Source organism: Sciurus carolinensis, chromosome 12 (genome assembly GCF_902686445.1).
Source record: "Sciurus carolinensis chromosome 12, mSciCar1.2, whole genome shotgun sequence".
Lineage (NCBI taxonomy): Eukaryota > Metazoa > Chordata > Mammalia > Rodentia > Sciuridae > Sciurus > Sciurus carolinensis.
Window position 1 is genome coordinate 11,702,498 of NC_062224.1, and position 23,505 is coordinate 11,726,002.

At 35.6% G+C, this 23,505-nt stretch overlaps 1 protein-coding gene across 3 annotated transcripts in view; it reads right to left on the reverse strand.

Annotated features, from left to right (window-relative positions):
* Nucleotides 1-21,842: 21,842 nt before the first annotated feature.
* LOC124961646 (prostaglandin-E(2) 9-reductase-like) overlaps nucleotides 21,843-23,505 on the reverse strand; it is a 32,663-nt gene continuing 31,000 nt past the window's right edge. For 2 of the 3 annotated variants that reach the window (XM_047520496.1, XM_047520494.1), the window contains exons 8-9: nucleotides 23,039-23,121; nucleotides 21,843-21,981 (exon numbers count right to left, since the gene is read on the reverse strand). In XM_047520496.1, coding sequence (XP_047376452.1) covers nucleotides 21,939-21,981; nucleotides 23,039-23,121 — 126 coding nt within the window. In that variant the 3' untranslated portion in view covers nucleotides 21,843-21,938. Of the gene's footprint in view, nucleotides 21,982-22,913; nucleotides 22,928-23,038; nucleotides 23,122-23,505 lie in introns of all 3 variants that reach the window. The other variant, XM_047520497.1, reaches the window with a different exon arrangement.

The window sequence follows — 23,505 nt, forward strand, 5'->3', positions numbered from 1 at the left end:
TAAGGGATACCTAGAAGTTCTGTACTAGGAAATAATTGAGGGGAATCTTGTGCGTCATGATTAATAGGCAAGAGAGTAGGCCATACGGATAGCAGTCCCCAGAATATATATATCCCCAAAAGTTTTAGAAGAGCTAACAACAGCAGGCTTACCACCACCACCCTCATTTTGTGTTTCAGTGCCATTTTCTTTCTTATGGATAGTTCATACCAAGCGCTCCGGGACCCAGATAGGTTGTTGTTGGTCCTGAGGAAAAACACAAACAGATCCTCTCCCCCAAATTAACACTGGATCAGGTCCTTTCCAGGACCCAGTCAAGATGTCTTTCCACATTGCTTGTGGATGGCCACCAGACTTTCCACTAAAATGTCTATCAGCCACAGTACAGCCCATAGCATCCAAATTTAAAAATTGAGGGTGAATAAAGCAAGGTTAAGTCTGTTCTTAGGAGGTGCTAATGCCCCTATTCTCCCTTTTTGTTTAGTTAAGCAAACTTTCAATGTTTGATTAGCCCTTTACACAATAGCTTGTCCTTGTGGATTGTAGGGCAATCCTGTATAATGATAGATATTAAACTTTGAGCAGAACTGTTGAAATGAAGAAGTATATGCAGGCCCATTATCTGTTTTAACTGATTTTGGCTTTCCCATAGTAGCAAAGACTTGAAGGCCATGACTTATTACATCTTTTGTCTTTTCCCCTGTATGGGCGGTAGCAAATATATATCCTGAGTAGGTATCTACAGTTACATGTACGAATCTTAAAATACCAAATTCAGGGATATAGGTGACATCCATATGCCATAGATGATTTGGAAGGAGTCCTCTAGGATTGACTCCAAAATGAGGATCAGATAAATGAGGCACATAGGCAGGACACTGTTTTACTATATTTATGGCTTGTTCTTTGGTAATGTTATATTTTATCTTCAGAGTAGTAGCATTGACATGAAAATCTTTATGGAAATGAATTGCTTCTTGCACAATATTAAACACATGAGGCTCTCGAGTAGTTGAGTCTGCAGTAGAATTTCCTTGAGCTAAAGGCCCAGGTAAGCCTTTATATATAGGCACTAATATGGCCTATATATAGAGGTTCTTTGCGAGCCCACAGAAGAGTTTGCACTTGATAAAAGCATTGTTGTAAGGTAGATTGAGGACTAATGGGTCCAGCTGTCTCAAGACGTGGCACAAGCTGGGCAACATAGAGACTGTCAGTATAAATATTTAGAGGTTCCTCAGGAAATGTTTGTAAGGCAGATATTATTGCTTCTAGTTCAGATTTTTTAGCAGACTTATGAGAAGTAATAATAGTCTGTACTTTATCAGAAACTACTGTAGCTGTACCAGAGGAGGAGCCATCTGTAAAGATTGCTTTTGTTGCTGGGATAGGTTGAGCCTTAACAACCTGAAGGAAAATAACAGGATGTCTTTTGAAGAAGCTGCCAATAGGTGAACTTGGCAAGTGATTATCAAATGTGGCCATGGTGGAACAATAGACAATTGCCCAATCTTCATTATTGTTAACTAGTATTTCAATCTGTTTTGCCGTGTATGGGACAATAACGGTCTGAGGATGAACTCCAAAAACTCAAAGGCCTGTCTTAAATCCTAATGTAACTAGATTTTCTACCATCACAGGATACAGGGAAACAACATTATTGGGGGACACTGGCAAATGGATCCATATCAGGGGTCCAGTTTGCCACAATAGACCTGTAGGAGTATATTCAGAATCTAACACTATGAGGTTAAAAGGCAAGGATAGATCAACTCTATCACTATGAGCATTATCTAAAGCTTGTTCTACTAACTATAAGGTTTTTCTACCTTCAGGAGTTAAATTTATGGGGGATGTAGGGTCTGAATCTCCTTGGAGAAATATGAAACAGAGGCTTAAGTTGACCAGTGGTGATTCCCAAATTTGGCCTTATCCAATTTATATCACCTAATAATTTTTGGAAATCATTTAGAGTCTTAAGCTTTTCCGTGGCTAACTGAATCTTTTGTGGCCTAACACAGGTATCTAATATTTGATGCACTAGAAAGGTAATAGGGCTGCGGGTGTGCACCTTTTCTGGGGCCACATATAATCCCCATTTTCCTAGGGTCTCAATAATATTGTCAAATACCCCTAATAAAGTCTCCTGTTCCCTATGAGCCAAAAAAATATCATCCATATAATGGAGACAATAAAGTTCTTTACAATTTTGTCTAATCTGTGATATAGCCTGGCCAACATATATTTGACACATAGTGGGACTATTTGCCATTCCCTGGACTTTAGTCCTGTGGGTCCTTCAGGGCAGTCTTTTCTGAAGTGTCCTTCTTGCCCACACTTAAAGCATGTTTTTCCTTTAGCACCTAATGGCCCCTGATTTGGCCCATGAAGAGGAGTAGCTATTACTTGCCCTGTTATGACTGCATCATTGATATCCCTGCAGACCTTTATACAAGTACTTAAATCTTTATTTTTCCATGGTCTTGTAGTTTCTTTACACCATTTATTGCTTGCTCATAAGCTAATTGTTTTATTAAAGGCATTGCTTGTTCTGAATGCCCAAAGACTCTAGCAGCAGTTTGGATTAATCTATCAACAAAATCTGCAAATGGTTCATTGCTTCCCTGAATCACCTTGGACAACTGTCCCTGTAAATCTCCTGTCCCTTGAATTAATTTCCAGGCTTTAGTGGCAGCAGCAGCAATTTGTGCGTACACCCCAGGATTCTAAATACTCTGCTGCTGAATACCTTCATAGTTTCCTTCTCCTGTTAGCATTTCTACATTTCTTTGGGGAAAGCCTGCAGCAGCATTACAGCGTACTGTTTCTAATGAGGCTACCTGCCATGCAGTTTTCCACACTAGGTACTGCCTGCCTGATAGTACAGCTTTACATAGCCATTTCCAATTTTCTGGCACTAGATTTAGCCCCACTACTGATTCCAGCATACTAATTGTAAATGGGGCCTGTGGACCATATGTAGCTACTGCTTCCTCAAATTTTTTTACTGTTTTAAAATCCAGAGGTTGGTGGAATCTTTGTCTATTTTGGTCCTGTAGCACAGGGAAAAATTGTGGGACTGCTGAATTTTCTTTAATGGGGGTTTCCTCTCCCCGGGGTGAGAAACCCATCTGATTTATAGCATGAGCTAACTCCTCCAAAGTGTACTTTGGGGGATATAGGGGGTAGACTGCCTGGGTGACCTGCTGCCTCCAGGAAGGGATTGGTGTTCCTTCCTGACATAACTGATGGGGGCGACCATGTCCTTGATGCTCTTTCTAATTCCTCCCTGTAAGCCCCTCCTCCTCTTCTTCCTCTTTCTGAGAAGTTACACTTAGTTGTTCCTTTATCTCTTCCAGACACATATTTCCTTCTTCTACTAAATTTTTGTTGGGCCTTTCTCAGATGTTAGACATTCCTTAATGTGCTGCCACATGGGAAAAGTACCTCTAGGTAACAGGGATTGCTTTTCTGCTTTGATAAGATCCTCTTTATGATGTTCCCATTGTGGAATATTTAGGACTCCCTCTTCCAAAAACCAAGGACTAACCTTGGACAGTGTGGTTACATATACTGCTACAGTAGATTGTTTTACAGCAGTTCCATTAGCCTTAAGCACATCTTGTATGATTCTTATCATTTGATTTCTTGATACTTGTGACCCCATCCTGGGGTTATGTGACCCCTCCACCAGGGTTATGTGACCTCCCTCTTAAACACTCTGACCAGAGATTTCCAGGAGGTTATCCTACAGTTTTCCTATAGCTTAACTTAAGTTACTTAGTTTTCCTATAGCTTACCTTAAGTTACTTAGTTTTCCTATAGCTTACCTTAAGTTACTTACCTGGGAGGACACAGAAGGAGAAAGAAGTTCCCCGTATGGGGCACCACTTGTTCTGTCCAGTGGAATTGGCGCAGAGAAAGGAGACACCATAAATCTTTAGTTGACGAGATTTATTGCATCCTCCCTGTTTTTCTGCCTCCTTTGCTCTGCCACTATCCCCCTTCTTCTTCCCTCTCCCTCTCTCCTCCCCCAGGCTCCTAGCTTATCAGCCAATTATAGCAAAGCTTTTTCTCACGCAGTAGAGCATGCAGAGGAATGCCAGCATAACACTATATAAATCATGAGCTGTCCACGTGCGGCATGATATTAGATAGCCAATCCTTGAGCTTGGCGCTAACACGTCATAAGTCTCCAAGGAACTAGTAAGCAAGCAGCCTTTTGGAGTACTTCCTTATTTTGGTAGCCAGCACCCTTTGGCTCACTGCCAGGCGCCATCTTGTGCAAGACAGCCTTCAACAACCTACCATATCAAAGAAATCCTTTCTTATTTCAAATTCTCAGTGAAAGCAGAAACAGACTGTGCCATGTTTAGTTACTTCATTTACACATGGATATTTATGACATGGATATGTATGCCATGGTATTTATGCCATGTTTAGTATAAGGACAAGTTCAGATATTGAACAATACCAAAAGCTTATGAGGTCTACAGTATATTGCTAGCAATCTCACTTCCATTTCATTAAATCATTATTTCCTCACTGCCCATCACACATGACATGGAGATAGATTAAGATTTGGAAAGAATGTTGTTTATAAGATAGACATGCAAAACCCCAGGAGCTCACCATAAAATATTAGATCTCTATACTTGGGGCACAATAAAATAGAAAATCAATATTCTTGAAATATGTAATAGAAAGCAGGAATTGCCAATTCCTTGCTGCTGTCTCTTAGGACATTTTAGTCCCACTTCATCCTGCATTTTTATCTATATTAACAAAAATATTAATAATGATAAAATATACCTGCCAATATATAATAATGATAGTCTAATCTTCTTTCATACATCATCACATATAGTTCTATTATGAATTAAAATTCCCACAGGTAAGTTATCCTCATTTAAAATATATGTCTGATCCCAGATTCCACAACCATAAAGAAACAAAAAAGAGTAAAGATATTTTTGATGACTATCAATTCTCTTCAACAAGTGTGTTTTTTTATTATAAAAATTCATTTTCTTTTTTTTATTGTAAAGAAATGGAGTACAACTTGTTTCTCTATTTATATATGAAGTAGAGGCATATCATTTGTGTAATCATATGTTTACATAGGGTAATAGTGTTTGATTCACTCAGTTTTTTTTATTCCCCCCACCCCTCCCACCCATCTTTTCCCTCTATACAGTCCCTCCTTCTTCCATTCTTGCCTCCATCCCACCCCCCCACTTTATGTATCATCATCTGCTTATCACCGAGATCATTCATCCTTTGGGTTTTTGAGATTGGCCTATCTGACTTAGCATGATATTCTCCAATTTCATCCATTTGCCTGAAAATGCCATAATTTTATTATTCTTTATGGCTGAGTAATATTCTTTTGTATATATATATAGCACAGTTTGTTTATCCATTCATCAATTGAAGGGAATCTAGTTTGGTTCCACAACTGGCTATTGTGAATTGAGAAACTATGAACATTAATGTGGCTGCATCACTGTAGTATGTTGATGTTAAATCCCTTGGGTATAGGCCAACGAGTGTGATAGCTGGGTTCAATGGTAGTTTCATTCCACACTGTATTCCAGAGTGGTTGCACTAATTTGCAACCCCACCAGCAATGTATGAGTGTACTTTTTTCCCTACATCCTCATCAACACCTGTTGTTGCTTGTATTCTTGATAAATGCCATTCTAATTGGGGTGAGATGGAATCTTAGGGTAGTTTTGATTTGCATTTCTCTTATCACTGGAGATGTAGAACTTTTTTTTTTATATATCTGTTGATTGCTTGTGGATGTTCTTCTGTGAAGTGTCTGTTTATTTCCTTAGCCTATTTGTTGATTGGCTTATTTGTATTCTTGGTGTAGAGTTATTTGTGTTCTTTATATATTCTGGAAATTAGTGCTCTCTCTGAAGTAAGAGTGTCATATATTTTCTCCCACTCTGTAGGCTCTCTCTTCACATTGCTGATAGTTTCCTTTGCTGAGAGAAAGCATTTGTTCGAATCTATGCCAGTTAATGATTCTTGCTTTTATTTCTTGTGCTATGGGAGTCTCTTCCCATGCTCATGAATGCTTCTTCTCAAGAAATATTTATAGTTTGCATTGAGATGCCTATATATTCAAACAGAAAACCATATTTTCTTCCAACAGACTCAATTGTAGCCCTTTGATGGCCAAATGCAGTGTGGGGGTTCTGATCAGAATATTGCACTGAAAGGTGGAAAAGACTTAAAACAGACAAAGGCCACATATCTTCCAAAGTTACTTACACCTGCATGGGAACACATCAGAAATTTCAGGCCATCTAGTTCTTTCTTGTCTTCTGCAGTTCACTCAAAATCAAAAACCTATCACACAAGTAGAAAGTTTTTAGCATACTTTGTCTGCATATTTCCAATTCTGGAAATTCAATGAAATTACATTTTTGCAAAAGCTTTCAAAATATTCAAGAAGCTTCCCAAAGATATTCAAGATATCAATCCAAACATTCAAATGGTCAATAAATACCAGGTGAATATTAGAAAGAAATCAATTTTGACATGTAATATATAGAAATTGCACCAACTACAGACAAAAAGAGATCTCAAAAACAAGCTGCAGCAAAATGAAGCTATTATTCCAAGATTACAGTGTCTTGTGTGTTAAAGACCCATAGAAGTCTAGAGGCAATATTCTGAAAAATGTAAGATAATTCAATAATTTTTAAGGATGGGGTTTTACTTCTATATTTCATGTATGGACAGTTAAAACTCCATAAATGATTGTTGTTCAACAATTTTAAATCATGAATTGTTAAGACACTAATTATATCCTGTTTAAAAAAATGAAGGTAGCTCCAAGAACCACCTTGTATAAATTTAAAACATGGAAATTTAAAACATGGAAACAATTTCAGCAATTGCTAACATAGTAAAATAAATGGATATTTAAATCTTTGGTGATTTACTTAAGAAATGGCAAGAGAGTAAAATGTAGATGATATAACAATTGGGGAATTTGATAAATAACTTTCTTTGCATTTTTCTGTGAACTTTTCTATAAATTTGCAAATTTTCAATGAAAAGGAATATGTTACTTAAAGATTATCAAATTATCACTCTTTTATGAACAAATCTAACACAATGTATACAAATGCCTTCATAGATTAATTCACTGTGAGATGTTTAAAGACTAGACAAATATTGAAATTTTATATCAAAATCATGAATGTAAATCTTTAAATTTAAAAGAGTAATTTCCTCCCACACTTCTTCAGAGGTCCAGTGCAATTTCAAGCAAACGAGACAATCTGCAGAGAGATTGATAAAATGATTCCATATCTTTTATAATAGTAAAGTAGTCAGAAATGCAATTCCTCCTCCTGGGAAATTTAGCTAGCCACCTGAGAAATATATATCTATTTGGATTTGTATTTCATGTTTGGTTCAAAAATTACAGTTAAATTAAATATGGAATTAAAGACTGTAACCCTTCTATAAAGAAATATAATAAAATGCTGTTGTGTTTCCAATATAAGAAAAAACATGGCACTTATCAACCACAAAGTAAAGGCAGGAAGAAAATAATAAGAGAAAGAACTTTGTTTCAGAAAATGTACCAAAAGGAGAATGGAGGCACAAGTAGAATTTGGGAGAACATGTTTCAACAAATACATCTGCATCTGAAAAGTTGTATCCAGAATACGTAATCGAGGTCACCTTACCAAATAATTGACCTCTTCCAGTCTCCAAACACATTCCTGTGTATATTTGTAGCTTCTCTCACTAAGAGACACTGTCTATTTCCCCTCAAGTCTTTCCTGGTCTCTAGCTGACTGTGGTCATTAGAACCTGGCAAAGGCCGTGATATGCTCATTCTGAGCTGAGGCATGAAGGCTCTCCAAGGATCAGTTCACTGACTGCAGACAGCTTTTTGTGATGAGGTGAAACCTAGGTCATCAACTGGTGAATGATAAGTTCTATGGAGTATTGCTCAGACACCCCACACCACAGAGCAAGCATGTCTGAAGTAGATGGACCACACTGTTTTTCAGATGCATAAGGAAGTTCATTATAAAAGCAAGTGAAGCGAGTGTAGCTAGAAGACACACAGTGATTTCAAATCTCTGTGATTTATGCAACCCTAAATCTATCTAGCTAAACTGCCTTTCCCACTGTGGAGTAAAAGAAAACACTTCTGCAAGCACCTGAAGTCTTAGATGCAGAGGACATGGTGGGAATATTGACTTGGCACAAAAAAAAGTCCCTATATGTTTCAAAGAAGCATCATGTGATAGATACTGTGTAAGGAGCCCAATGCCCACAGCCTTCTCTGTACCTGAATGAGGAGGGTAATCAGGGCTGGGGATTGCTTGTGATTTTTTTCCAAGGCACCAAGAACTGGATCATCCAATGGAACTGGGGAATTCTGATCAACCCTGGAAGAAGAGACAGAGGCTAAAGTCCTGAGGTCAAGTTAGTTAGGAGGCTGTTACTTATTTCTCTTTACCTGGAGGTGCAGTTTACTGGGGGTTGAATGCAAAGTCATTCTACCACAGAGTCACATACCTAATCCTTTTTATTTTTACTTTGAGACAAGATCTCACTATGTTTCTAGCCTAGCCTCCAGTGTGCAGTCTTCCTGCCTCAGCATCTGAGTCGCTGTGATCACAGGCAAGCACCACTTGACCCACTTGCAAAAATGTCTCGGGACAGTTTGGACCACCCTAAATAGGGATCCCCAAATGCAGACCCCTGAAACAGCAGCATCAGTATCTTGTGGAATTTTTCCCAGAAATAAAATTCTCCCCTCTTCCAGGGGGAGTTGATCTGATCTTCTGAAATCTGAGTCTATAGTTCATCAACAATGGAATTTTAGGGAATTTTCCTGATGTTCTCTTAAGATAGATCTGTTAAGAGGAACACTAACACTGTCAAGAAATGACAAAATAGTTCCCTAAATTGTTGTTAAGAAAAAAATGGTAAGAATTATAGGGCAAGGTATTGAAAGCCAATAAAAGAATTCCTGTGACCTCTTTAGGGAATCAGATTCACCACAAGTGGAGGCAGGAGTTGCATATCTTTATTGTCATCAGTTCTTGTCTTCAGTTTCTCTCTGCTACATTCCTTTAAAGTTTCTGCACCACAGCCCTAACAAAAATCCTCTTTTAAACATCATGATTTTTTAAAATAAATTTTCAGGGGAAAACATAACCTGACTTTTACCATCTTGGCTTCCCCTGTGGGTACTCTTTCAGGCACTCACCCCCCTCATACTGCACAGAGATCAGCTGAGTCATATATTATTTTTTTCATTTACGTCACTTGGAAAAAGAAAGCTCTTCCCTTCAGTGGAAGAGAATAAATCATAAAAGTAAAATTGCCAAATTTGTGTGTCCACACAGAGCAATGCTGCTAGTTACATCTAAGGAATGGACACTAATACTCTATGAGTTAAGTGGAGCATCATTCTATATTCATGTATTTACAAAGTGTTGACATGTGGAGGTGTAAGAAATACCTTTAGGCACTTAGCTTCTTGCATCATATTATTTCTATGTTTAATTTTATTTATAAATACATATATGTATAATTAAAAAAGATATTCTCAGATATCTAATCGGGTCTTCTAGGTGGCTTAGGTTACTTCTGCAGTTCCTATATATTCCCTGAGGGAAATGCCTCTCTTTCACTGGTTAAGTCAATGGGTGCACTGAACTCAAATCTAGCAATAATGGATTTTAGTAATGACACAGGCTAAACAGTAATCTTTATCTACTGGGACACATGTGGGTTCAAGGGTATATATGTATACCAGATATGGTCATTTAAGTTTGAATTCATGGTTAAATTGATGCTAGAAGATGAGGTGTACATACCAAAATTACTGACCATGTAACTTGGACCACTCCAATGTCATATTCACCAACCAAAAAAAAAAAAAAAAAAAACAAAACAGGTTAGGACAAAAAAGAAACAAACCTGTCATAACACAAAAAAGAAACCTGTCATAACAGAGACATAATGGATGAATAAACTGTAAACATTCAGATTACTTCCAATCATATATCTAGTCATCCTTTGGAGTTGCTATAATTCATGCAAATTAAATTTACATGGTTTTATAATAGAAGCTTAATGTAATCATCCATGGTAATGATGGTCATGCTGAAAGCTGAAATCAAATAGGTTTGATGATACAATTACCTACCTTCAACACCATTGGGAAATGAATAAGGTAGAGGTCAACACAGTCAAAATGAAAGTTTTAGAGTGATCTTTCCAAACAGTATTGGATGAGTTCTTGTTGATGAAAAGTGTACCAAAGTTACAGAGTTTAAAGAATGTAAAATGGACTGAATTAATATATTACCTATATTAGAAAGATTTTTTGAACTTCATATTGAGACCTTTATTTTTATATTCATTAGAAACATTTGATTACAGAAAAGATATTCTCTTCAGGTCTTGGGTTTCCAGTGATCTGACTACTCATATAAACTGAATTATTTTGTTATTATTATTTTTGATTAAACAAACTATGTAAGCAATTACACAAGATATAATTTTATACATGCTAATATTATTGGATCTCTGAATTGTTTCATACAGATTTCAAAGCTATGGTTAGTCTACCTTATCCATTAAATTTGTGAGTTAAAAATTAGTATTTTGTAATTTAATGATATGATTGGAAACATATTTTGAACATTTTAATAATTAATACACTTTAGCTGTATCTTGTTTGCTACAAATAGAAATATTCTACATTGTTCTTTGATAATGGCAAATGTAATGCTGATATTCAGAATGATATGAAAATTTAAAAATTCAACAAGCAGATAATGAATCAATAATCTGGTCATAATTCTATCTGATTTCGCAATTAATAAATCACACTACTCATTAAAGAATAAGAAAATTGAAGAACAAAAAAGATATGTGTGTATACTGTAAATAGAAATTTAAAATCTTCCTGTTTTTGATACTTTATCTCTTTTGTCAATAAACATAACAATTATCACATTCCACAACAACTAATCAACAACAATTGATCACCCAACAAAATTTTCACTTCTTCAGATCACTTTGCAATAATTTTACACTGTAGAGGTTCAGGCCATGACAAAGTATGGAGGAGCATAAGTCCTTTAGTGATCACACTCCTCAGGACAATAGGAGCCCTCTGTTTGTCTGACTTAGAAACATTCTGTAACTCCTCTGCCTTTGAGGCCTGGGGACATTATCTTATTATAGGAGTATTTGGTACTAGTGGATTATGAGAAGCAAGTTTTATGATCTGCACATGCAGAAGCTAACTGCACTAATGTAACCTGATATAACCCTGCAGTAGTAAATAAAACTGAACTGGTTTTCCCATTGGAACCACTTCTTGCTGTACACAATCCTGTGTGCTTGCCTTCTTATTTACTCCCCTTGTAACATTTATAGCTGGCCCATTAACCTTTACATTACACAGTATACACAATACCTTTGAAGCATAGAATGTGTCTTCTCTCTTCACAGTGCCATCTGCAATCTTGCTTCCAATGGCCAGTCCTACCTCCTCTTCTGCTTGGTTCACAAAGCATAATTAATATGGCAGAATCCAGTTTCTATAGGTATTTTTCTAGCCTCTGTTGTACTTTTATTAGGAACCTGAAGGAAAAAAAAAAGAATTATTTAGAGAATCATATCATGATAGGTAACTCATAGTGAACACAATGGACAAGGCACTAGACTGGAAGGAGTTTTATATCCCAAGGTTTTCTTCAGATGACTTAATTATGTGATAATGTGCTATAATCTGAACCATGAATGCCCACCTTTCTCTTATGTGAGAGTTAAACATTTAGCCAAAGAGCAATTCTGAATGTTATGGTCAGAAGCAGCGACCTCATATAACTCAACTTTGCCATTTTTTTCGTTTTAGATCTATATTTGGGAAATAGACCCCAAATCAACTATTTCTCTGTTTCCCTAGTTAATTGCAGGAACCTGACACCCAGTTAGCCTCATCAGGCAGAGAAGTCACAGCACATTTTTATCAGAGGACACCAGAAGTCATTCAAGTTCAGTGAGTTTCTGGAATGACTCACAGTACCCAGCATAGAGGTATAGTCATATTATAATGTATGTGATAATTTATGTAAGGACAATGACTTTCTTTCATGCACATCGGAATTGAGGGAAAGCTAACATTGCTTGTGGAAAGATGATTTTGCTTGTATGTCAGGCCAATGACTTTTTGGTATGTTGGTCATATAAGCAAATTAAGTAAGTTAATGTTGATGATGATACTGCTCCTGCAGCCTAAAATATAAAACCCCTTTCTTGAGTCTACAGAATGGGAAAAAATTGTTGTCACCCACTCTGATGGTAAGTCAATAATTTCAAGAATATACAATGAGCTAAAAAAGCTTAACACACACACACACAGAAAACAACTCCCACAAAAAAGAAGGAATAAAGAAAGAAAGAAATACACAATAAATTAATGGGCAAAGGAAGTGAGAAACACTTCTGAAAACTGTCAACAAGTATATGAAAAAAATATTCAACATCTCTAGAAATTAACAAAAAACAAACTAAAATCATACTGAGATTTCAACTGACTCCATTCAGAAAAGCAAATATCAAGAATACAGTAAAAGCTGGGAACTGTGGAGGATGCCTATAATCTCATTGACTTAGCATGATGAGATAGGATGATGTGCAGTTCCAAGCCAGCCTCAGCAATGGATAGGTGCTAAGCAATTTGGTGAGACCCTGTCTTGAAATGAAATGCAAACAATAGGGCTGAGGTGTAGCTCAATGTTGAGTGCTCTAGAGTTTAATTGCCAGTACCAAAAACAAAAGAGAATACTTCAACAATAAATGTTGGTAGTGATATGAAGAAAAAGTATAATATACATTGCTGGTGGAAATACAAATTGATGCAACCATTCTTGAAAGCTCTATTGTAATTGCTTAAAAAAATAGGAATCGAAATCCCCATTTGACCTAGTTATACCACTTCTTGTTATGCATCCAAAGGAGTTAAAATCAGCATACTACAATGAATCATATACATAAATGTTTATAGCAATGGAACTCACAATATCTAAGCTTTGGAAGAAAACTAGGTGCACTTCAACAAATACATGGTTAACAAAAATGTGAATCATGATATACAGTGAAATGTAACTCAGTCATATAGCAATATGACTTGATGGCATTTGCCAGGAAATGGACAAATTTGGAAACTATCATGCTAAATGAAATAAGCCAGTTCCAAAAAAACAAAGGACAATTGATCACTCTTTTCTGTGGAAGCTAACACAGAACAAGGTGGGAAGAGAAAAAAGAATAGAAGTTCAGAGTTTTAGACAAAAAGGAATGAAGGAAGGGAGTGGAAATAGGTATAGGAAAGAGGGTGGAATAAATCTGTCATATATTTTGTAGTTCACATATGAATACACCACAGGGAATCTCATCATCATGTACTTTTGAAAGACTGTAATTCTAATTAGAATAAAATATGTTCCATGTTTCTACGAAGGTTAAAATACACTCTACTTTTAATTATAAAATAACAGAATTAATAAAAAATGGAGGGAAAACTACTCTGTAGTAAATGGGATAGAAAGCAGGGCACTTTGGAAAGAATAAGTGTCACTCATCCAGCCAGGTTTCACTGGACAAAATGTCATGAGGAACAGAAAGCCCCGTTTAGCACAGCAACATGAGGGAGGAAGGAACTGACTGTTCAGTCTGTCACTGCTGGGTCCTCCTCATATGCTTTCCTCAATTAATATTTATGCCTTGTATGCAGTCTCCAGATATTGTCTCTGGTCTTTTGTCAACCTCACTCATAGCCCTGAAATAACTGGACTATGAACATAATTGTAGAGTACATAAATAAACTCCACTGTTTAAAGTTTAGGGACCTCCACCATCTTTGTGTGTCATAAAAATATGAAAAATTAGTTTCTAGATGTCAGAAAGGTGCCAAACTGATAATAGACTCCTGAACAAACAGCAGTATGCTACTCTAGCACACAATGGTATCTCTATGACAGAATTAAACACTGGCTGGAAAAAAAGTATATTCCAAGGATATAGAATTACAAATAAGAAATTATACTCCTCTCATAAGGGATTATTCACATACGTGTCAGCTCTTAATGATAACTCACTTTTGTGGAAGACATAAAAAGAGTGTAAAACACAATTATTACATGGTTTACAAAATTTGGAAGATGATTTGAAAGTCCACTTGTTAAAGAATAAGAATGAAAATCAAATACACTCATTTCTGTTTTAAAATTTTCAGAATATTTCTGTTTACATGATATCATAGTGAATGCAATACTGGGTCCTACCACCCTCTACTATTCTAGTCTTGAATTTCTTAAGTGTAAAGGCAAGTAACGTACAACTGAAGCTCTAGTGGCCCCCTTCATGTAAACAAGTCCTCTCACATGTATCACAATTGCTCTACTTTGCCTTAAGTCCTGCAGAAGAAAAAATGTTATATTCAAATTTCAGGAAAACGATCTCTTGTCACATAATTAAGTGTCCACAGTACAAAATATGTTCCAGTCTAATGAACTTAGCTTTCTCATCTTCAGATGTTCATTTGTCAATACAATACACATAAATGATGACCAGTAATTCACAAATACTCTTTTGAGGTCACAGTTTAACTTACCAGGATGTTTTATTATACATTCAACTAAATTTCCCATGGTTGAAAGTACATGAAAATTTTACTCAGACAAAGTCCAGCACTTTGCTACTCTAGCACACAATGGTATCTCTATGACAGAATTAAACACTGGCTGGAAAAAAAGTATATTCCAAGGATATAGAATTGAGAAGATGCTCAAACCTTCCTCACAGTGAAAAGGAAGTATTTCCCATCATTTATTCTATGCTTCTTATCTCAAGTGCCTTTTTATATGCCAATGCCTGTAGATCTTGCTTCTTTGAAGGAAAAAGATTTCCTGAAGAATATAAATAGAGAAACAATTCCCAGTGCAACCCAATTGCTGATCTTCATGATTCTATCAAGTTTGTGAATAGAATAAAATGTGGGGGGCAGAGGGAGTGCTCAGAAAACTTAATAGGTGAAGACAGCATCAGGGACTGATGTAAAACAATGTCTGACAACTCTCTCTACTGTACATGGAATAAGTATAGCCGGGAGAAAAAGAGAACCATGTGATCACTCCCAGAGTAATATAGGAAGCAAATACCTTGATGGCCTAAAGTGGATTCCATTCATCCTATGTCGACTTTCCTTTTAACCCTCAACCCAACTCCATGATGTTATCTCTTGAACTGTATAGGTGCTAAAGTCCACTCCAGGAATGCAGTGACCATCATTGAGCTTCACTTACTGATATTTGAAATCCATTGCCTGTCACTCTGCAGCCTGAGCAGGTACTGCATCTCCTTTGCCATCAGAGTTAAAAATAATTGGAATTCAAAGATCTAATTGCTTGTCTATGGTTAAGTGATTCTAATTGATTTTTAATAGTTCACCAATATTATATAGGCAGAGAGAGTTTAGAGCAATATTCCACATGATGGAAGAAAATTGGAACCAGTTAACTTATTTCATATGGGAGAAATTTCAAGTCAATTACTACATAGTGATTAGTGTGTTATGTTTGGAAATTTACTCCTTACATTATTATTATAAATAAGTAAGAGACTGAACCACTGTGGACAATTTGTTATCCTGGAAACCTCACAGTGCAGTTATGATTATTATTATTACCATTATTATTATTATTATTATTATTTGCATTTTCTTTGTTTTTTGTACTGTTTTATATATTTATTTATTTATTTATTTTGGTCAAGTGGAAGCCCCTTGATCATACATGATTAAAAAAGACAAACTATCATACACTATTCTCACAAAGTTTTTATACAAGGTTATGGAATACTGTTTGGAGTCTCAGAAAAATAATCAAATGTTAAAATGAACAAAAGGTAAACTTTTAATTGTCTCAGTGGTAACATATTTTCCATAATTTAACTACCAATTTCCAAGAGGATTCAGACCTCTCCAGTGTGCAGTAAAAACTGCATTCACTGTGATATCTGCTCAGTGGTAGTCAAATAATTAGAGCCAGGGGAATTCAGTTTGTAGTAGGTTACCAGAGACTCAAGTTCATTATGCCTTTCACATGTTAGATAACTATCACAAAATTGTCAATATGTAAGATGCAAAATCAAGACTTTTTTATTATTTGTTACCTCATTCAAAATTATCCAAAAAAGTTAAAAACTGGAAAAATCATGTTATTATGACTCTGGGAAGAGTTGTGTAAATGTTGATGCATAGATTGAATGGAATATATGAAATGATTAAGATTTGAACATGAGTGTTTATTAATAAAATTTATTACAAAGAAGGATTAAAGCTTTTAATAGGGTTAAATAAGAATGGTCAACAACATAATGTGTTCATAAATGATGCATGACAAAATAGGAAATTCTACAAATTGTAAGTAGTCATTCTTTCTGCATAGTGAGATGAGGAGTAATCAAGTACTTGCTTTTAAATCACCCTGGATTTTTGTCACTTTAATAATTTGAAAAAGTGTTTCCTTGCATAAATTGAAATGCTCTGCTTTTCAGACACATCCTATTTTCCTGTGGTTTAGATTTTGTTTTATAAAGCCCTTTCATAAGCACACATTATTTGACAAAATGAAATTTCTTACCCCACAGACAAGCACAGACAGAAAATTTAAAGGACTGTTGGGCACATTTCAAATTTTGACCCTTGAAAAAGAATCAAAGTTTAAATGTGAAAACAAAATAGCCTTTATAACTTTCTCATTGGCAATATATTTTCTGAATGTTCTCTTTTTGCTTTGTAAGAAAATATTTACTGCTGACGAGTGTGCAACCCTGACAAATGTGAACTGAAAGTGGTGCTAAGTCACACTCCTTAGTGAAGGATAAATAAATAAGAGCTCTAGAAATGTATTTCAAAAGATACTACTGAACCCTATGATCTTTCTGAAAATTAGGAGTCAGTGATTGCTGAATCCTTCCTATGCTGTTCAGTCCTCTACAATTAATGTTTCACTTTTGTAATCTAAGCAAAGTGTTCACTTGTATAAAGTGAAAAGCTGTGACCTAGAAAATTAAATGCAAAGGAATTTCATGGCAGATAACCTGCCTAGTGACCTGTGTCTCAAACTGATTTTGCTCAGTGCTACAAACCTCACTGAGAGCCCAGAATCTTCACTCTTTGTTCATATACTATGGAAATTCTGCCTGAATGCTCCCATGAAATACAATTTGGATTATGGTATTTCTTGACTTTACTTGAGTTGCGATTCCTGGACATTGTCTCCATCTCTCTTCTCTATTTGTCTGCTCTGACCCTGGTCTCCAGGTGGTCTATGTAGACATGGTGACATGCACCCAAAACTCTCCCTGAATGTTCTCGACACAGGGAAAAGTACCTTTGCCTCACATCCACCACACCTCACTAGTCAGCAACCTCACCCACCTTCCATACTAAACTCAGCTTTGCTATAGAATCTTGGAGTTTATTGAGAAATTAAAACCCAATTTAAATCACAGAAATACAAAAATGACCAGATTTCAACAGAAATAAAATCTTATGTCCATATATAAACATTCATATCATATAAGGAGTTTGTATTCATCCATAAATATCTCAGATTCTCAAATGATAAATTCTAAAGAGAACTTCTGTGTCTAAAATACAGCCAACCAATCTTCCACTGAGAGAAATTTTATCATATCCTGCAAAGGACCACTGTTCTATTATATCTGAGAGAAAAGGGTAGTTCCTATATTATAGACATATATTTGCACACATAAATCCATGTAATATATAAACCCACACATTTATCTTGTCATAAGCAATTATATTGAGAACACTGTAACTTTGATAATGTCTGGCAAGTATTTGGAGAGGGATCGACTCTCTCAAAATTTAGAGCAAACAACTTCAGTAGGCCCTTTGGTCCCAAATCCCTGTTTACACTGAGACACACACTTCACAATTTGTCTCTCTATTGAAATTGGCCTGCTGTGCACATCCCTGATGATTAGCCCAGCTGTTCAGCAGGGTCTCCAAGTGGGAAACAGATGTCTCCTACCTTGGAATTTCAAGTTTAATTTGGAATATGGAAAAAATATATTAAAAGAAGTTTGTCACACTTTGCTAAAATGATAAGGACAGGTGTCATGTGGTATATATACTGGAAAAAGTCTGAAGATCAGCAGACTCTTTTTGCTTATTCTCCAAACTATGGAAATTTTCTGTCAGAACTTAAATATCCGACAATAAGAAAATATTACATTTATAAAGGCTAAGCAAGACCCATGTTGTAACATTAAGCAGATGAATAACAAAAAACAGTAAAACCTGTTTGTCATGTTGTATAAATTGTTGACCATCATAATATTAAAAAATGATAGGTTCTGATGCTTTCAGTTGTGAAGTAAAAGGAAATTCAACTCTACTTTGTTTAAAATTTGAGATAATTGATGCAGGTCACTGTGAGGAGAAATAACACTTACATTCCTACTAATTCTATTAGAAATATCGATATCATTTATATGTATTGTGGGAAAATGTAGTACTAGGTAATTTATTTGTGAACTTTCTGCTTTTGCATAAGAATTAATGTGATCCTCTCAGTCTGCTATCATCTACATTCTGTTACCAAACCACTTCTTCAAACACTCCTTTCATTCTCTTAGTTTATATTTCTGTACAAGATATGTGGATATAACCTGTAATTCTTCATGCTTACGACTGAAGCTATCAGATTTTGGCATTTTCAACTCCAAAAATTTCTACTCATACCTAAACTATGTTTGAGGTAACTAAGATGGAATTTTAACTTTATTCCATGCTAAGTAGATCTCTTGCTCTCTTACTTCTACTATATCTCCATTCATCAAAATCCTGATCCATCAGAGTTGAGGACATTGGGTCTCTCTTCTTTCCTCTGTCAAGTTCCTATTAAAGCTGATGTATTCACATGGCATTAAGTAATAAAGAAAGTGAAAGTTGGTCAGACTTCTCTCACTGTCTCTACATTTCTCCTCTAACAGATCTGCTGCTGGGTGAGGCCTGCCAATTTTACCCATTGATCTTACCTAGTACCAACTATAGAGTAAACTTGCCTCAAAGGAGAACTTACCACTCCTCTATTTACAAGTACCCATTATCTCACAATGAGTCTGAACCCAAAGACTCATACTCTTTAATTCTGAATTAAAACTTAAGATATTACAAGGTTTTAAGTGTTTCAAGCAGGCAAAGGTCTAGACAAAACTGGAATCTTCAAATCTATGGAAATAATTAATTTTTTCAGTACGAATTCAATGATTGATATGGTTATCTCCCCATCATCCCTTTTCCTAAAGATTATTTCTTTGAGTTACTCATGTTAATTTCATTGGCATTATCATGTGGTCACCATGTGAAATGAACTGTAACCCTGCCCTAGTAAATGGTATATGAGAAGGATCCTGTGGGGGCTTCTCTACAAGCATTCTATTGTTCTATGAAAGTTTTTTTACAGAGTTGACTTCTCATTCTAAACTAGGAATAACACTGCTGTGCTGGGTGCTCTCCTCCCAACTTGAAAATCATGTCAACAAATACAAGAGAGAAATGTCAGGAGCAGAAGGGAGAAATTTTAGACTCATGTGTAAATAAACCTATTATGAAATTAAACCTGTCTATCAGCTTAAGGCAACATGATAATTTTATGAGATTTTCTGACATGTGATATCCAAACAAAAGTAACCACTGAAGATAATAAATTTCTACTTGAATGCCCTGCACTTACTGCATTTTGTCTACATCCAAGAGCATAAAGAATCTTTGAAAGCTGCTGAATCCACCTGGAAATATAAGCCCCTTTGGTTGACCACTGTATGTGCAGAAGCTGCAGTAATGTTACAAAGGGCCTGAATTTTGTCCTCCACTCTTCTAGCATCATGGTCTGTTTTCCATGCACTGGAAGAGACTACTGGTAGTTATTCTAATTATTTTCATTAAAAATGACTAAAATAAAATAATATTCACTATCTTCTATTTTCAATGGCATATAAAGAATTTGTGGGAAACTTTATCTAAGATACATAAAATGGCACCTAATTAACGTGGCCCATTCATTATGTACCTTAAAATTTATTTTCTGCATCTTACATGTGGCATGGAATCTGGTGTTTTCTGGAATTTGAGTAACATGCTGTTTCCCTGATCTGCTGAGGCATGTCATCTAATTTCAGAAACTATCAAAGAGGTGAAGCTGCCTCCCTGGCTGGGAGGATGAAGCAAGTTGTTTTAGAGATGATAAGCACAGGTTTGTTACCCAATATCTTCCAAAGGTTGTGACCAAAGAAATTGCAGTGACTTTAAGTACAGTTACTCTGCTTTGAGGGTAGAAATTTATAGCTCTGATGACACCACCTATGTACCAAGACCATATTGTGCTAGGCAGCTTTGGCAATAGTGGGCAAACACAATGACATTGTCTGCCATTTGGACCACGTTTTTCTTTATTGCATGCTTTCTAATTTCTTTATAAAACTGAAACTTTCAAGATCTTCTATAGTGTTCATTCATAAGACTTGAATGGTTTCTTGATGTTTCCATGGGACAAATCCAAGATTTTCGAATCCAATCTTTTCCCAAATCACTCTATGTTCTACATTTCCTAGTCATTTATAAGATTCCATTCAGTAAATGCATCCTAATAGACATAAAAATTTCCAAACATATTGTAATTAAAGTTGTTTCAATTTTCTTAAAAATACTAATCATGACTCTAATGAGGCATTGAATAAAGTATGTAAAAAGCTCTTTTATATCTCCATAATAAAATTATCAAAAGAATATTTGTGGTAAGTCGGAAAGACAGAGTAGAGGAGGAAAATGAGTGTAAGGATGCAGGGCAAACAGATGCATGTGGAAGTAACTGGGGAAAGAAATACCTACACTATTATACTTTTACCATGCATGAATATAGTAGAGTAAATCAATATTTCAAATCATCTACATACATAAATATACATTTCACCATTTGAATTAAAATAACAATAATAGAAGGGAGTTAAGGAAAGTAGAACATGAAGATCAGGGAGATGGAGGAGGACAAAGAAGGGGAAATTATTGAGGAATGAGATTAATCAAATGTTATGTGCATGTATGAATTTGGCATCATGCATCCTTTATTATGTATAATTATAATTGCCAAAAAACAAAAGCATTTTGAAAGATATTTCCCAAACAGTTGAGTGTTCAACTCTGCCCAATTCACCTTAGCACATCTGACTCCTCATGCTGTTAACCTGGCAGGTTATCATCTCAAATCCTTGACAATAACCTAAGAGGAAAATCTCACTCTCCAGTTTACAGGATCTCTGTTCCTTGAGCTGCAGATAGGGAGCCCTTGGACTGCTGCTCATCCTTGTCCTGTGTGCTTCATCTTGCAGAACAAAAACCATAATATAAGTGCAATCTCTTGGGGGTTACATTGTGGGTTGGAAAAAGACTAACTAATCAATATCAACAGCTACTTTGCTAGAACCTGAAAGCTCCTATCTACTCCCACCAAAGAGCTTTGTATCTCCAAATCCTTGCTTACAGACTTGTAGGCTAATTAATTTTTGTTCATAATGAGTCGAAATGAAACAAAACATAAATATAACAGAGACAGTGAAGGTAAGAATCTTGAGGAATGAAATTTTATTTTGTTTTCAAATATTGTTGAAAACTTAGCACCTTCTTTGGTGGACTAGTGATCCTTCCTGTAGCAGAATGGGAATTGCTAAGAAGCATGGATTAACAGAAGTGATGCATCCAATCATCAGTACCTTAGTCATCTCACACATTTCTGTCAAGGTGGGAGACACTAGTAGAAGATATGACGAAGGTGTCCATATCAATATTCATCAGCAAAAGGATAATTTGGATGGTCAGCAGCACTAAAATGAAAAAAAATTGTGTAACAGACTAAGTGACTCCATTTCAATAGGGCTAAACAAGTGCTCCATTATATTTCCCCAGTGGGATAGAATCTGACACTTCTACTTTCATGATCACAGCATATAGGAAATGTTTCTTACACTTATAACTAAATTATTCAAATTTTATTCTCTTGTGGAGAATGTAACACAAAGAATTGACAGACACAAGAATTCACTTGTATTCATCTCCCTTACCTCTATACTATATCTACTAAAACCAAGAAATCTCTTCTGTTTTCATATTCTCAGAGAAAGCAAAAACAGAATGCATCATGTTCATTTACTTACTTTGTGCAGGAGGACACCTCCATTTATGCCATGTTTAGTATAAGGTCAAATTCAGACACTGACCAATACAAAGAGGATATTAGGTGTGCAGTATATTGCTAGCAATGTCACTTCCATTTAACTAATCATTAATTATTTGCTCAGTGTCCATCACATGCTACATAATGCTACATTAAGACATGGAAAGAATGTTGATTATAAGAGAGACTTGCAGATACTAGAAGCTCACCCTATCATATTAAGATCTCCATACTTTACAAGTAGCACAATGGAAAATCATTACTTGTTAAAGTATTTAATATGTAGTGAGAATTGCCAAAGTCTTACCACTATCTCTTGACATTATGTTCTTACTTTGTCCTTCATTTATAGCTGTATTAACAAAGATATTAGTAATGTTAATGATATATCTGCCAGTATTGAAGCACATGGAATTTTGTATTATCTAATCTCCTTTCATACATCATCACCTTTATTTTAATTCTACAAAAAAGATGCTATAGCAAATCTCCTCTCATACATCACCTTTATTTCTATTATGAATTAAAATTCCAACAGGCAGAGTTTAATATATTCCTTGTTCTCCCAAATATTCTCCCAACAGCATCATTGGAAGCTACTTTTAAGCCAATTGCAGTATGTGAGTTCTGATCAAGATTGCACTGAAAAGGAGAGAAAGTCTTGAAACTAAACAAGTAAACGCCAAATGTCTTCTAAAGGTACTTACGACTTAAAGGTAACATATCGAAAATTTCTGTTCAGGCCATCTAGGTCTTTCATGTCCTCTGCAGTCAGCTCAAAATCAAAAACCTATCACACAAGTAGAAAGCTTTTAGCATTTAGTGTACACATTGCCAATCCTAGAAATCCAGAGAAATCAGATAAATTTCAAAAAGCTATTAAAGACATCAAGCACAACACAGAAATGGACAATAAATATCAGGTGAAAATTGAATAGAAATCAGTTTTGGCATGTAATATACAGAAATTGCACTAACTACAGTCAAAAAGAAATCTCAGAAAGATGCTGCAGCAAAATAAAGCTAATGTTATTAAACATTTACTCTGTTCATGCATTATAAGACCAAAAAAATCTAGGGCAAAATTTTGAAATATGTAAGATAATTCAATATTTGTTAAGGAAAGTTTGATTTCTATATCCCATCAATGAAAATTTTAAACTCCAAAATTAAT